The following is a 13,849-nucleotide window of genomic DNA, read 5'->3' as shown; positions in this document are numbered from 1 at the left end:
TTATTTTTTCTATTTTTTTAAAATAATATTTTCTGCCTTTGTTTATTTTTTTGACAACAAAAATATAAACGATGATGCATGCTAAAAGGTTCGAACTCTAGACAGCCACCAAAAAATTGGAGATGTCAATCAACACCGCCATGTCGCCTAATGTGATTTTATTAGCTTCTATAATAATATATATTCAATCATCATACTTTAATGATTTTTTGTGGGAATTATCGCACATCGAAGGATGAACGTCGCTTTGTTCTCTACAAATTCATGTGCAATAGATGTTGCATTGCGCGTGTAGAAAAGCGAGGGGGCAGACATGTGAGGTGAATTATCACATGTGGAGGATTTTTAGGTGCCACGTGTTGCTCCCGAGAGGCGGCCACGTGTAAACCCAAAAAATTATTAGAATGCCCAGGTTTTTTCGGGGAGACTCGCGATTCACTTTTGGGAATTGCCCGGTTCTCTCTTGACACGGGCGATTCCCGGTTTTTTTGTGGAATCGGCTCGGTTGCCGGCGATTCTCTAGTCGAACCGGACGAGTCCGGCTCGACTCGATGAGTATTCAAACCCTGATCAAAACTGATAAATTCAAGGATTTTCTAATTACAAAATTCCAGCGTAAATCAAACACATGAGCGGGTACTCTAGTACTCATATTTCAGTCATCCAGATTTCAAAATTGGATAAGTTTTTTGCTTCCTTGTTTTAGTCTCCAAAGACCAACTAATTTTTTTTTGGGTTTCCCTAATTTGATTATTATTATTATTATTAGTTGAAATTATTGCAGGTGGTCCCAAGGGGTACTTGATGTCCCTTGGCCTCTATCTCTTTCTATAAATTGAAGGCAAGGCCCTGGCCCAAGCCAGAGAGCAATACATCTCATTGCTTTTGAGAGAGAGAGAATGGAGTCTACAAGGGTAGAGAAACCTCATGCCCTGTGTTTCCCACTTCCCGCTCAAGGCCATATTAACCCCATGATGCACCTTGCTAAGCTTCTCCATGCCAGAGGCTTTTACATTACTTTTGTCAACACTGAATTTAACCATGAGCGTATTACTAGATCAGGAGGAGCCATGGAATTGAACAATTTGGAGGATTTTAAGTTGGAATCGATCCCTGATGGCTTGCCGCCAAACCATGGCCGGACCCAAGATGCCGCAGGCCTCATTGATGCAACGATGAAGAATTTCTTCAGTCCTTTCAGGGATTTGGTTTCAAAACTCAATGACTCCATACAAGTCCCTCCGCTTACATGCATAATTTCGGATCTCAACTTTACGCAGGTTGTTGCAGAAGAGCTCGGGATCCCAAGGATTTGTTTGTGGGTGACAAGTAGTGCTGCTTTTTGGGGTTTCTTGCACTACTCCGAACTTATCAAAAGAGGAATTGTGCCATTCAAAGGTCTCTCTCCCTCTCTCTCACACACATTCTCTCAATATAACACTAATTACTCGATCTTAGTTACAAGAAATGCCCTTCAGAACCCTTATCCAAAACAAAACCGTAAGTAGGCAACATCTATTATGTGTGTGTGTGAGCTTGAGAGAGAGATTCTCAAATCTTGGTGCCCTCGTTCTCTTGTTTTCTTGTCATTCTCGTGTAGTTCACTTCAAAAGAAAAGATAAAACTATACCTTCCCCCTATAGGTCCTCACAGTGACAGAGAATGTGTTGGGTTGATAGTACCATCCGGCCTTATGAATTCAGTCTCGTACTCCATTCTTCATTTTCACCAAATGGTATGAGACCAAATCCTTACTACCAGACCAAAAAGAAAAAAAAACCAAAAAAAAAAATTCGTCACAAGAGCCATGGGCCACTTCTTTAGGGGAAGTATTAAACAGGGCACAATAGAGGTTGGGCTTTATTTTTTGTTTTTTTGGGGTAATTCTGTGGGGAAAGAAGGCATGCCCCCTTTCCATTTCTCCAAGTAGATTAGAAATTAGTCTTTTAAAGGTATTAGCGGGGTAATGTTAGCGGTGAGAATGGAAACACCCTTTCCATTTCTCTAAATAGATTAGGAATTATCTTTTCGAAAGTATTAGTGAAGTGATTTCTCTAAATAGATTAGGAATTATCTTTTCGAAAGTATTAGTGAAGTGATGTTAGTGGTAGAAATAAAAATCACAACGTGGTTTCTAAGGTGAATGATTTACCATGTAAAAAAATGGTTACTCATAATTTAATTCTGCCAAGTAATTATGACGAAGTATAAAAAGCAGTCGTAGATTTATATTACAACTAGAACTTCTTTGGACGTCCCAATGGCCACCTCCCATTTTTATCTTTCCTAGCTTTGAGGGTACTCATGAAAATAGTCGCGCAACATTCGATTTGAACACTCGAAATAATAACTATTTTTACTGTCTACTTTTATGATTTCGGGGATCTGGTGTTGCGCCTCCGTATAATGGTGCACCAAGCAACCTGCCACCTATTTAGGTGTAACTATTGAAAAATTAGGGTTGTATACAATGAGATCATTTACTTTTTGTATAGGGATGTCATAGTTATTTACAATCATCTGATGTGAAATCTGATAGCTTGGGTGTATCACAATATTAAAAAAAAAAATATCTTGAACTTTAAATTTGATCAATGAAATAAATACAACCACCCAATTTCCCATCTAATGGGCAATATTAATTGTGACTACCTTGTACCAAAGGTAAATGGTCTCTTCATATACTTTCCCTAAAGAATTTTCTTGGTGGTAATGGGCTGGGACCTCGGTATAATGGGTTAGGTCAACCCAACTTGAGTCTATGTTTTTGGACCCGGATATGATCCAATGGGTCCAAAATTTGGTCTCAGAACCGACCCGGTTCGGGTTTGGGTCAGTTTGGTTTCTGATCTAGAACCTAAATGAAAATATTAAAAAAAAAAAAAAATAGCTAAAAGTGATTGTGACCTCCTTGTACTATGATTAAATGGTATGTGATCCCTCTATGAGATCGTATACTATGAGACTGCTTATTTTTAGTACAAGTAGGTCACAATCATTTTTAGCCATTGGATGTGAAATCTAATTAATGAAAGTGCGTCATAATATTAAGAAATTTTGATTTTGGACTTTGTGCCCAATCAATGAACATCCTCAACCACTTGATTTCGAATCTAACGGTCAACGATGATTGTGACCTCAATGTATCAAACATAAATACTCTCATTATATGCATTTCCTACATATATAGGCAAAGTATTACACTTGAAAAAAAAACAAAAAAAAGGGTTTATAAAAGGTTGTAGCCTTATTTGTAGAAGTAAAGTTGCAGTAATCTATATTATCGATTTTATTTGGACGATGCAGATTGGATATTATTATAAAAAACATGTCATGTGTTTATATTTTATTAAAAAACGTGTTATATTTTATTAAAAAACGTGTCAAATCTACATCTTCAAGTATATTAAATAGTATAGAGTATTACAACCTTATTTCTATAAATACCGTTACAACCGAACAAAAGCCGCACCATTCCAAAAAAGGTGTGGTTTGTATAAGGTTGCTACCTAAAATAATCAAATTAAGGTGCACCTCCAAATTTTATCATAAACATATAATTTTGGGTTTAAAAATTCTTAGCATAGCTTGAAAATCTATTTTTATCTCTAAATATAAATTCATAAAACACCAAAAATGGTTCAAATCAAATAGATCTATAAACACTTGAAAATCTTGAAAATTGATGGTCTAGATAATTTGTTTCAAGATACACATTTATTGGGACTCAATTTTTTTTTTCTTTTCGTATTCATGTATCTCGATGTCGAGATGATCAATTAGAGGTTTTCCAATAACAAATCAACCTTCTACGATGGATTTTTGAGGTGCACTTTAATTCCATATTTTAAGGTTGCAATCTTATATAAACGTTTCCCTTTATATATATATTTATATATGTGTGTGTACATGTATACATATCTTCAATCGGGTCCAGGTCGATACAGACCCGACCCAAATCTGACTTAGGTCTAGAAGTTTGAACATGAACCCGACCCAAGTCCAAAACATGAACTCAGACTCGAACCTAGACTTGGATCGCGTCGGCTCGACCTGTTTGTCATTCGTACTAAGAGCAAAAAACATGGACTTCCAAACAAGACCTAGAAATATTTTCGTGACCTAAAAAATTTGGGTATGTAACGTCCTTATATCACCCTCAGAGAACGTGGAGAAGTCGGTGCACTTTGTACATCCCTGAAAAGTTAAAATCCCAAGAATGACTACTAACCATCCAGTTTTTCGAGACTGCTAGACCGAAAATTTTTATAAATTCATTTTTTTTTTTTTTTTCAATATTCAACTAGTGATTTTAAAGTAAATCCAAAAATTTTTTATAAGAAAATACACTAAAAGAGTTATTTTGCTTGAGGAAGCAATTCTTTAACATGCTCATATGGGAGGAAACTCGATGAACATCATTTTTTATTTTTTCTTTTTGATGACAAGGAGGCGGCATTTCTTTTAGAAAAATATACAATGACATTATTTATTTTTGATACAAAGTGGTCCCAATTTTTCATGACCATTGGATATAATATTAGATGGTTGCATTTATTTCATTGACCAAGCTCAAACTTCAAAAGAAATTTTTTCAAACATTGTTACACATCGAAGCTGTGAGATTTTACATTATATGGTTGTAAGTAATTGTGACCTCCTCATATCAAAAGTAAATTGTCTCATTGTATACAATCCTATTTCTTTTTAGTAAGAAAAGGGTCACGTTTATCTTACTTGCTAACTTTAGGATTTGTAATGACTCCGTCAATCCCAGTATAGGGTCCCTTTAGGCGAATTAAGCAGTTCTCTTAAATTTTATTTTTCAGGTAGAGGTTTGCTATCGTACTCATCTAGACGAGGCTAGTCCGTGATCAAGAAGGCCAATGGCCTACTGAGGCTTTCTTGTATGAAGAGGGTGGTTCAGCTTAACATCTCACCGCGATGTCATATCATCATCATCATTATCAAAGCACCCAATTATTTAAAGTCAAGTAAAAAAAAAAGAAAAAACTATCTCATTTTAACTCTTCAGGTTTTATTCCTGCCCATATAACCCATATATATATATATATATATATATATATATATGGAAAAGGGCCAGGCTAGTCTTGGGCTAGCCCAGCTCTTGTCCCTATGGGGCTGGTTTGAGTCCGGCTTGGTCTTCCCGACCCTAACTCGGCCAAAGAGTAATTGATGAAGTAGAATGAGCATGGTGATGAACTTATTTATTATTTTGATATGTCAACCATTCGAATGGAAGGCGGGATATTATGTTGAGGCATCCACCGGCCTAACAACCCATGCACCACTTCCACCCCCATTTTAGATATTATGTTGAGGCATCCACCGGCCTAACAACCCATGCACCACTTCCACCCCCATTTTAACTTTTTAAAATGAACATAGTTCTTGGACCATTATGCTAATAAAAGTTAAATAAATAAACAAATAAATAAACTTGGTTCGCATTTCTTCGTAAGCAATTATGAATTTTTAATATTTCTAATAGTTCGAAAAACTCGTCGCAGCTTTTTGGAGCTTACAACTCTTAGGTGTATGGACTCATCCTTGGTAGGGTCCGAGACCGCCACTAAGAGTTTCAAATAGAAAACACAAGCTTAGGACTAAAATACAAACTATGTGAAAATAATTCAAAATTGGTTATGATGATTTTTTACAAAACAAATTTAGATGAAGCACATTTCAGTTTCAAAATTTGACGATATTTGGGAAATTCTTAAGGTTCTAACAGATCTAGCAAATCTGGCGACCCATCAAACTGTTTACATAGCCTAGATCTTGACCTGACTGGACCCAACTCGAGTTCAAGGTTTTTGTGCTGGATTTGACCCATCGGATTCAAAACAACCTGGTTTAGACCCGGGTGACGTATAAGAACCTAACAAACATTTTTTGAAAAATATTCAAAAAAAAATATTTCAAATATATAAGTCATCCAAACACACACACACACACACACACACACACACACACACACACACACACACACACATATATATATATATATATATATATATATATATATATATATATATATATATATATATATATATATATATATATATATATATATATATATATATCTATATATTATTTTATACTAATATAATGAGACAATCTTCAAAAACCATATTAGGGGCATTTATTTTACTCCAATTTTTAAATATACATTTTTTTTATTCTAATTAACAACCCCAAAAGATCTAAAATTAAAAATACACCCTAAAAGGATTTGTTTTAGCCATATTCCATGGGCCATTGATTTAGTGAGATGCTAAGATCTAGGCCTTAAAATGAAAAATTTTCCTTTCTAATTTTTTTAAATAGCTTTACTATCGTTAGATTATAAATGACTAGACATTGAAATTTACCAAATCCATAGTTTTGATTTATTATTGGAGGGGACTCATTTTGACCATATTTTGTAGAAGTTTGGTTTCATTATATTGCAATGACATGGTGGCATAAGATCAAACACATACATTATAATTATATTGATGTATGTACTATGTGTATGTGCGTATATAGATAGGTTTGGGTCCGATCCAGCTGGGGTCGACCTAGACCCAAATCCGAGCTAGATCCGATTCGAATTCAAGGCTATGGGCATGGATCCTTTGAGCCAATCCGAAACTTGGACCTTGATTCAGACTCAGATCGGGGCGACTGCCCAGGCCGTCAGGTCGGCCCTAACCGATTGCCACCCCTAGAGAAAACTCATATTGTAGATGTTGTGGTATTGGCAAATGCCAATGAGAATTTCATGACCAACGGTGACCTAGAAGCAATTGTGGATTGGATACCCGGCATGCCCGATATCCGTCTAAGGGACTTACCCTCCTTCATCAGGACAACCAATCTTAATGATCCCATGTTACAGGTTTGTACAATCGAAAGCCCTAATACTCTCAAGTCTTGGGCTATCATTCTCAACACATTCGAAGATTTAGATAAACCTGTTCTTGATGCCATGAGAGAAAGAATCGGTCGCCCAATCTACACAATTGGCCCGGTTGTAAGCTTTAGCCAATTTGAATCCAATGACCGTTTAAAGTCGGTTTCAATGAGTCTTTGGAATGAGGAGGATACTTGTGTAGGATGGCTCAATGACAAGGAACCTAAGTCAGTTGTGTATGTGAATTTTGGCAGTGCGACAGTTGCAACACCCATTCAACTCAACGAATTCGCTTGGGGTCTTGCAAATAGCCAAAGGCCTTTCATATGGGTCATTCGTGAAGATCTCGTATTCGGCAAATCGGCAACGTTAGAAAAAACATTTGTCGAAGAAACCAAAGAAAGAAGGCTAATCCTGAGTTGGTGTAACCAGATTAAAGTACTGTCACACCCTGCAGTTGGGTGCTTCCTAACTCACAGTGGATGGAATTCGACAATTGAGAGCATTAGCAATGGTGTGCCGATGTTATGTTGGCCCTTCTTTGCTGATCATCCAACAATTTGCAGGTACGTTTGCAAGGAATGGGGCATTGGGATGGAAATAAACAATGATGTTAAGAGGGAGGAGGTGGAAGCATTGGTGAGGGAGTTGATGGAAGGAGAGAAGGGTAAAGAGATGCAGTTAAAGGCCAAGAAATGGAAAGAGATCTCAAAAACTGTTGTTCAATTAGGAGGCAGCTCTTACAATAACTTAGAGAGGCTTATAAAGCAAGTGCTTCCAGAGAAACGCTGATCAAATCTACTTGTTCACACAAATACTTGTTTAATGTATAACCAGTCATTTGCTTATGTAGATTGCACACAAGTGTGAGCCTTGTTTGTGTATGTGTCGATGTGCACGTGTGCTACAAACAGTAGGCAGGGCTTAATTGGTTCTCTCACAGATGTTGATGCAAGTATGTGAATAATGTTGAGAGTTAGATGTCTTGTGAGTACTATTTATAAAAAGCCACATCTATTATTGTGTAATTTAATTTTGGAAAATTTACTTTAGGGTGCACTTGGCATACGGATCCATCTATCTCAAAATCTATTTTTATATCTAATTATAAAATTTTAAATCTTAAAAATGGTTAAAATCAAGTAGATCTATAAACATAGGAAAATCTTGAAAATAAATGGTGTAGATAATATGTTGTAAAATATACTATTTTTGAGAAAAACTCTTTTTATTTTTATAGTCATACATCTCGATGTCGAGATGATCAATCAAACAGTTGTTCAACATTAAAACTACATTTTCCAATGGATTTTTGAGGGACATCCGTAGTTCTACGTTATATGGTTGCATCCTTTTATAAACTTTTTCCTTTACTTTAAAAAACCTTACACTTATCAAGCTTGCAAAGTTTTTTGAAAGTCCTACCTCCAACTACACATATATTTCCAAATATACTGAGATTTTCACAATTTCCACATTCAAGACTTCAACCCCTAAAAGAAAACAAAAAAACACAACTCCAATCCCTAAGATAAAGTGTACGTGCGGCCCCCCTCTCTTTTTCAACTTTTCGTCTCTCTCTCCCTTCCGCCGCTCATCTTTATTGATGGAGTCCAATTTTTCTAAGGGTTCGTTTGGATAGGAAGAAATTAAGAATCTTAGATATTTGAAATCCTAAAGAAATCTTTGATAGTTCCCCTCTTTGATAATTTTGAGATAGTTTTTCTCTCTAAACATTAAATAGTCTTACTCTCTAAAATATGATATAGTTGTTCTCCCAAATTTTAAGATACTTTCTCTTTTTAAAGGTTAAAATTTGAGATAATTTCTCTCTAAAAATATTGCGATAGTTTTTTTCTAAATCTTTTTATGTACTCTCTCTCTCTAAAATTTGATATAGTTATTCTCGTAAGTTATACGATACTTTCTCTCTCTAAAACGTCAGGTTTGAGAAAGCTTCTCTATCCAAAATTTTGAAATAGTTTCTCCCTTAAAAATTTGATATAGTGTCTCTCTAAAATTTGAGATACTTTCTCTCTCTAAAGTTTAAAAAAATTGAGATACTTTCTCTCTCTAAAGTTTAAAATTTGAGATACTTTCTCTCTCTAATACTTAACTTTTGAGATAGTTTCTCTCTAAAAATTTTTGAGATAGTTTCTCTCTCAAAAAATTTCATGTGCTTTCTCTAAGTAAAATATAATTTAGTCTCTCTCCAAAATTTTAAAATACTTTTTCTCTCTAAAACATAAATTTTGCGATAGTTTCTTTCTCCAAAAATTTTGAGATAATTTTTATCTCTAAAATTTTCTAGGTAGTTTTTCTCTCTAAAATTTGATATAATTTTTATCTTTAAAATTTTAATATATTTTCTCTTTCTAAACTTTCAAATTCGAGATAGTTTCTCTCTAAAACTCAAAATTCGAGATAGTTTCTCTATCTAAGAAATGTGAAATTTCTCTCTCTAAATTTTTTTGGAAGTTTCTCTTTCTAGAATTTATAATAATTTCTCTCTAAAAGTTTAAGAATACTTTCTCTCTCTAAAATTTTAAGAATACTTTCTCTCGCTAAAACTTAAGATTTGATATAGTTTCTCTCTCTAAATTAAAATATGAAATTGTTTCTCTCTAAAAGTTTTGAAATAGTTTCTCTATCTAAAAAATTGAGATAGTTTATTTCTCTAAAATTTTTGTATGTACTTTCTCTCTCTAAAATATAATAGTTTCTCTCTAAAACTTAAATTTAAAATAGTTTCTCTCCTAAAATTTTGAGATAGTTTATCTCTCTAAAAAAAAATTGTACTTTCTCTCTTTAAAATTTTAACATACTTTCTCTCTTTTAAAATTTTAACATACTTTTTATCTTTAAAAGTTAAAATTTGAAATAGTTTCTCTCTATAAAATTTTGAGTTAGTTCATCTCTCTAAACAAAATTGGTACTTTCTCACTCTAAAATTTTAACATATTTTCTCTTTCTAAAAGTTAAAATTTGAGATATTTTCTCTCTCTAAAATTTTGAGATAGTTCATCCCTCTAAAAAAATTTGGTACTTTTTCCCTCTAAAATTTTAGCATACTCTCTATCTTTAATAGTTTAAATTTGAGATAGTTTTTTTCTCTAAAAATGTTGAGATATTTTATCTCTTTAAAAAAAATTAGGTATTTTTTCTCTCTAAAATTATCGTAACCACCCAATGCTCCCTATATTTCGGGTCTGAGGGAGCCAATGAGTGAAATCCATGGGTCTTGGAAATGCCAAAAAACAGGTTTTGGTGTGGAGAGAGTGGGAGTGAGAGAGATAGAGAGGGGGCCTCTAGATATCTAATAAATAACGATTTACTAGTAAGATGAGCGCCCGCAAAGGCACATACAAACCGCGTATTTTTTACGTTTTAAAATTTTACGCTACATCTACCCAGACAATAAATAACCAAAAAAAACATTTATCATGATTTACACTGCATAATTTCATGCTTCCTTTACATAATTAACGTTTTTTAATTAATTAGAAGAGTAGGAAAAAAGGAAAAAATATAAATATAGAATTATTTCTTTTAGTGAGAGAGACACCCAATACTAGGGCACCATGTTTTTGAGAGGAAAAGATTATTTACCAATTTAACCAAAAATAAATAAAGATTATTTACCTGTAGAGAGATGGACTGGCGTCTCATCCTATTTCCTTGAGCTGAAGTAGGAAAGAAGAAGTAGTTTTTAGGTTTTTGGATTAGGTTTTTGTACTTGTAACAGGACAGATGAGAAAGGAAGAGGAAGCAGAACATGAAGGAAGAGGAAGGAGGAACAAGAACAGTAGTAGATGAGATGAAACCATGAAATGAGAAAGTAAAAGTGAATCGTAAAATCCTATTAAGTATTTCCCTTTCCGTTCAAATAAAATGGCTTTATTTTTTTAATTTGAAATTCTGTATGTAAAATGTCATTGCTTAATGCCATTGGATAGATTTCAATGGATTAATTTGGCAAGAGTAACATCTTTCTTTCCAACACATTAGATAAGTTAATGAATTTTTGAGTATTTTGAATTTGGCTAAAAAAAATGGAGTGAAAATCAGATATATAAAGATAATATAAGTTGAAAATAGAAATTGTAGTTATTTTAGGCTACATTAAATTTTATTTTGCTATAATATTTTGTCCATACCTGAAAACATTTACGATCCTGTCCTACTTGACAAATTTTTCAAATTTTTTATCTAATATGCAACAATAATCTTCCTTCATTTTCACGATAAAAAAAGATATTATTTTATTTGGGGTGTAGAATGAAACAAAAACAACAATACTCTAATAGAACAATTACATTAACAAATAACAATAACTATAACCTATGGTATTGCATTATTAGTATAAAGGGAAAAATACGACCTTCATTATAGGATAATAGTTAACTTAAACTTAAAACACCCAAAAACGTGAAAAAATGTTTCATCCATATGATTGCATTTTATAACCGATGAAATAACAAAAAAATAAAAAAAGGTCAATTACTCGAACTTTTGCAGATAAAGAGGAAGTAACAAAATTATTTCTTTTACTAAAAAATCCCTAAAAGTAAACCGAATATTTATATCATGCCCTAATTCCTAGTTACCTAAATCTTTAGTTGTGACTAAATATCTCTCTCGTTTAAATTTTTTTTTTGTAATGATTCTCATGATTTAGATAAAACAAGATTTTTTGTTGAGTTACTCTTCCACTAACTTTTGCCTATTATTTTGAGACATATTGATGTTTTCGGAAAATATTTTTTTTTTAGGAATACTTTGGTGGTATTGTATTTTAGTACAATTTTTAATGGGAATATATTGATGAAATCCTTTTTTTTTTTTTGAAATTCTTTGTTAAGTCAAGGATCTTAGTTTAATCCCACTTTTAATCTGTTTATCTCAATAACAAAATTCAAGTATATCAAATCACTAAAGATAAGGGAAGTTTAAAGAAAATTATAGGTAAGAAGTTTTTTTTATGAAAAACTTATTTTGAAAAAATAATTATGTATTTATATTGGTTCAATAAAAAGCTACATCTCTTGTGGGTCTTTTAATGAACTCAAAGTCTTTAATAGATTTCAAAAAACCCAAAAGTTTTTTTCTAAAAGATCTTCTTTTGTTAAAAGGCTTGCTAAGTATGACATATACCAGTAAATTGTCGTAGAATAGAGTTGGGGAAAGAGATTATTTGAAATTAAAAATTTGTTGGTACTGTGTTTAAGAATACTCTGAATACTCGTTTTACATATGGAATCACTATATACCTGGTAATTTATTATAATACTAAGCCATTTATAGTTAAAAAAAAAAAAAAGCATCTCAGAGCAAGGTTCTCTGGAAAACTTTACTGAATTCCTACTCGTTACTTCCTTGAGGATTGTCCTCATGAGAAACCTTTATGCATAGTGTCAACGATACATAAATCATGTAAAACTGGTTTTAGCCTTTAATTTGAATAGACAGATGGAATAGCTTCAACAATAGTGTCCAATATGGTTTCTGACTCAAAATTTTTTTTTGTAGTAAAATCATTTTTCCTGTGAAATTTTCGCAAACAAGGGCACCACACCTTTTTTTTATAGATCCAAAAAGTGTGCTTTTGAATATAATTGTACTCCAAAGGTGAGATAAGTTAGGATATATCCAGTATGCCCCTACTCCACGTTGGATGAAGGTGAAAGGATATTGTCTCATTCTATAAATGGGACATGAATTTCACTTTTTGCGAAGTAAGTTTTTATGGAACTTCCTCTTGAGAAAAGATGTCACTATAGTACTCTAGATCTTGTTATCCTTAATACATTTATATATGTAATATCGTATTTCATTCTTCTATTTCTTTATATCTGGAAGACAAATTTGCCTCTAGAATTTACTATCATTATTTCGTTATATTGGTCTGTGTGGTTTAATAACTGCTACTCAAGTTGAATTGGAGGGATTGTTACCGTGGTTAAGGATTTGGATGGAGAAACAAACGGGAGATCTTTGATTATTGAAGGGGATTCTCTTAATGATATTAACTGGTATTCTGTTATCTCAAAACCTCCTTTGCGATTTAGGTTATGGTTGAAGGTTATGGTGATTAACTGTTATCTCTATGGTTGAAGGTTATGGATATTCTCTCTTTTCTCGAGTGGTTACTTTTCAACAAGTCTTAAAAGAAGCAAACAGGGTTGTAGATGGCTTGGCTAAGAAAGGAGTGTCTTAATTCTCTAGTTAGTTCCTCTGATTTGCTGTAACTGTTGTATTGTTCTCTTATTTCTTCTAATAAAAGTTATATGGTCTTGTCACAATAAAACAAAAAAAAAAAAACTTAATATCAGTAAGCGACATATATTATTTTGTTTTAGCTAATTTTTTTGGGTGAGTCACTTACGGGTGATAATTGACCCGACCGAACCATGAGCATTTTTTTAAAACTCAAATTTTTTATCTGTTATTCTCATGTGAGAGAGCCACGTCATAGCCATCTAACATTTATTGCCACCCAACATGAGGGATTTTGTTAAAGGGAAAAGTTTATATAGAGCCGAAGCTCTAAACAATCAAATTTGATCCTACCCTAAAAATTTCACTAGAAGAGGCTGTTTTGACATCCAAATATCTTCAAATGGACCATCTCGACATCAAGATGCTTGGACATGAGAAAAAAATGGATTTCAAGCTTAAGAAATAGTGTATTTTTAACACATTTTGGACCGTCAATTTCTAAGATTTTCAAGTTTTCATTGATATGTCAATCTATACTATTTTTTAAGCTTTAAATTTTATAAATAAATATAAAAATATATTTTAAGGCTATCACAAAGATTTCCAATATGAAATTTCTCGACACTATTTGAATGTAGGCTGTAATTTGATTGTTTAGAGCCTAGGCTCTATACAAACTGCACCCTTTGTTAAATGATATAATAACTGGGA

General features: G+C 33.0%; 1 protein-coding gene across 1 annotated transcript; it reads left to right on the top strand.

The window, feature by feature from the left end:
• The first annotated feature begins 874 nt into the window (after positions 1-874).
• LOC110006411 (7-deoxyloganetin glucosyltransferase) lies at positions 875-7,922 on the top strand. Its single transcript, XM_088863796.1, has 2 exons — positions 875-1,504; positions 6,574-7,922. Exons 1-2 carry the CDS (start codon positions 900-902, stop codon positions 7,709-7,711), a joined length of 1,743 nt encoding a protein of 580 aa, XP_088719922.1. The 5' UTR covers positions 875-899; the 3' UTR covers positions 7,712-7,922.
• Positions 7,923-13,849: the final 5,927 nt, after the last annotated feature.

The sequence above is a fragment of the Amborella trichopoda genome, chromosome 4, assembly GCF_054954075.1.
Source record: "Amborella trichopoda isolate Santa Cruz 75 chromosome 4, AtrichopodaSantaCruz75HAP2 v2.0, whole genome shotgun sequence".
In the NCBI taxonomy this organism is placed as follows: domain Eukaryota; kingdom Viridiplantae; phylum Streptophyta; class Magnoliopsida; order Amborellales; family Amborellaceae; genus Amborella; species Amborella trichopoda.
Note: the sequence above shows the minus strand (reverse complement) of the source record. Positions and strands in the feature narration are given on the sequence as shown.